At 36.7% G+C, this 2,638-nt stretch overlaps 1 protein-coding gene across 1 annotated transcript in view; it reads right to left on the bottom strand.

Annotated features, from left to right (window-relative positions):
* Nucleotides 1-2,638, bottom strand: part of Cep192 (centrosomal protein 192) — an 81,585-nt gene that overhangs the window by 31,252 nt on the left and 47,695 nt on the right. Inside the window, exons 23-26 of the mRNA XM_026783373.1 lie at nucleotides 1,528-1,653; nucleotides 1,218-1,361; nucleotides 1,036-1,096; nucleotides 338-477 (exon numbers count right to left, since the gene is read on the bottom strand). Of these exons, the coding sequence (XP_026639174.1) occupies nucleotides 338-477; nucleotides 1,036-1,096; nucleotides 1,218-1,361; nucleotides 1,528-1,653 (471 nt within the window). The remainder of the gene's footprint in view (nucleotides 1-337; nucleotides 478-1,035; nucleotides 1,097-1,217; nucleotides 1,362-1,527; nucleotides 1,654-2,638) is intronic.

Raw genomic sequence — 2,638 nt, 5'->3', positions numbered from 1 at the left:
AAGAAAGAAAGAACAAACGAACATGAAGCTCCTGGCAGAGAACCCGAGTATGATTCCTACACACGTCTCACAACCACCTATAACTCCAACTCATGTAACACACACATACACATGTACACACACAATTAAAACATGACAATAAATCTTAAAATTAGTTTAAAATGCCATTTTATTTTGTTATGGCAAAGAATACTAATCACAGCGTGCATTGAGCTAACATCTTACAATCAGGAAGAAAAGTTATTCCCAGAGTAGACACAAACAGTTTATAGAATTTCAAAGAGCAAACTAAACCCTGTAGAAAAAAATAATAACAATAGAGAGAAGATAGGGATACCTGTAAGTCCTTGGGGGCATGAATCCTAGCTATTCCTGCTCTTGCTCGGAGATCCACACTTCTGAGAACTGGTATAGGGTTTGGGCTGTCAACTTCTATATCCACTCTGGCCAGGAATTCTTCTGCTGAGCCTAGAATTTCTGTAAAAGTTTACTCTTTTACTTCAGTAAACAGATACTTAGTCCCAGATTTTACCAGTCATCCAAAAGCATGTCCTTAGGGGTCCAAAGAAAATTCAGGGGCCAGGGAGATGGCTCAGTGGGCAGAAGGGTTTGCCGTGCAAGTCTGATGCTGAGTGTGATCCTTAGAACCCACATAAAGGTAGAGGGAGAAAACCAACTTCACACAATTGTCTAGTGCCATTCATACACATGCCCATGAACACAAAAATAATAAATAAATTAAAAAGAAAAGAAAATCAGTTAAGACTTTTAACACAATCCAAACCCAGGTCTGACTAGAGAAACAAGTAGAGAGGAAATGGGTTTTCTGCGGCACTTGCTTACACTACCTACACTTATGTAGGCTTAACCCCAAGTATCCTACCATCGTCCCCATTTTCCAAATAACATAAAATTCTTGGCACTAACCCAAAACATTGTCATTAAAAAAAACAACAAAAAAAAAACTGTAAGTCTGAAGTTTAATTATAGAATAGGATAAGTCCAAAAAAGGAAAAAGAAAAAGAAAAAATATACCTGAAGTGAGGAGTTTCTTTGGGCTATGAAAAATAACCCAAACTATCAGAAATTCTGGATCCTATTAAATAAAAGACAAAAATTTTAATGTATATTAAGACTAAAATCCCAATGAGATAAAAGTAGTTTGGAAACTTGTTCTTTACTTCTAAACCAGTTTTTTTAAAACTGACCCAACTTACCTGTCCATCGTAACTGGCAGGCATCACGTGACTAACTACAGATGGGGCCACCAGCTGAGCAATCCCATCAGAGTAAGGAGTAGCTTTCAGAGAAGCGTGGATGGGCTCTTTGGAAAATGTGAAGCAGCGCCAGGCTAAAGCGTTCTGTTTAGAAACAGAAAAGTCAGGTACACCAAAATCAAACAGTATATCTGTTAATAGGCTCTTTAGCAATATAATTTACTTATACAAGGAAAAATTAATTAGTATTGCCTATAATATCAAATCAATATATTCAGTAGGCAGTCTCTTATTCTTGGTTAGTACTTACAGCATTAATAATCAGTCGGATGGGCACAGTAGCATGTGTCCTATTTATTAACTTGAGTGGGAGAGCTTTCCAGCCTTCATAGGTCAAGTCGCCAAAATCCAGAACACCTTTCTTTTCTGTTTCTACCTAAGTATGAAAAAAGGACTAAGTGATAAAAAGCAATCTATTATTAATGAATATCTTAGCAATGGTTAAGAGTGATTCTTTTAGCAACAGTTAAAAGTCAGCATGATCAAAAAACAAACAAAAACAAAAAACAAACAGGAGGCAGGGAGGTGGTGGCAGGCGGATCTCTGTGAGTTCAAGGCCAGCCTGGTCTAAGAGAGCTAGTTCTAGGACAGGCTCCAAAGCTATAGGAAAACCCTATCTCAAAATACCAAAAGGAAAAAAAAAAAAAACAAGCGTCATCATGATAGGTAAATGTGGACCTAAGTTTTCCCATTCTATTTTATTTTCTATTGAATTTTATTGCTGTCTATAAAACTAGTGTTAAAGTCTATATTTAAAGTAGGCAAAGTATTTAAATATACTATAGAATAAGGCAAAGTGGCTACTGTTACTTTGGAAACACTATTAGATCGTAAGATGAAACAAATTGTTTTATAAAACATAAATCTTTTAAATAATCCTCTTAATTCCTTAATTCTTTTCACAACTTCATGAGATCTTGGTTGCTGCAGGAATTCCTACAACCAGTAACCTTTAAGTTACCTGCCCACAGGGGTGTGGCCTCTTATACTATATATGCCCATGTAAAGCTCAGGTCTGGTCTGGGGGCAATTTCGGTTCCTGTTCCCCATTAGTGCAGAGGATTGTGATCTGTGAGTCTACCCCTAAATAAATAGCCCTTTATTATACTTAATTCTGAGCTAGTGTGGGACTTTTTTTAGCGTCCTTCTTCACTTGATATTTTCAGATTCAGTCTGATACAAAAACAATGTTTAAAATTATGTCAAGTAGACATTTCAAAGATTAAAAATAAGTGTGTACTATGTGTCAGACTGGTATATCTTTAAACATCCAGGGCTCTTTGGTTGCTGATTATGAAGATGATATAGCCAGCTGCTTCAAGCCCCACTGTCTTGACTTTGCCGCCACGATGGCCTATACC

Source organism: Microtus ochrogaster, chromosome 18 (genome assembly GCF_000317375.1).
Source record: "Microtus ochrogaster isolate Prairie Vole_2 chromosome 18, MicOch1.0, whole genome shotgun sequence".
NCBI classification, from domain to species: Eukaryota; Metazoa; Chordata; class Mammalia; order Rodentia; family Cricetidae; genus Microtus; species Microtus ochrogaster.
Note: the sequence above shows the minus strand (reverse complement) of the source record. Positions and strands in the feature narration are given on the sequence as shown.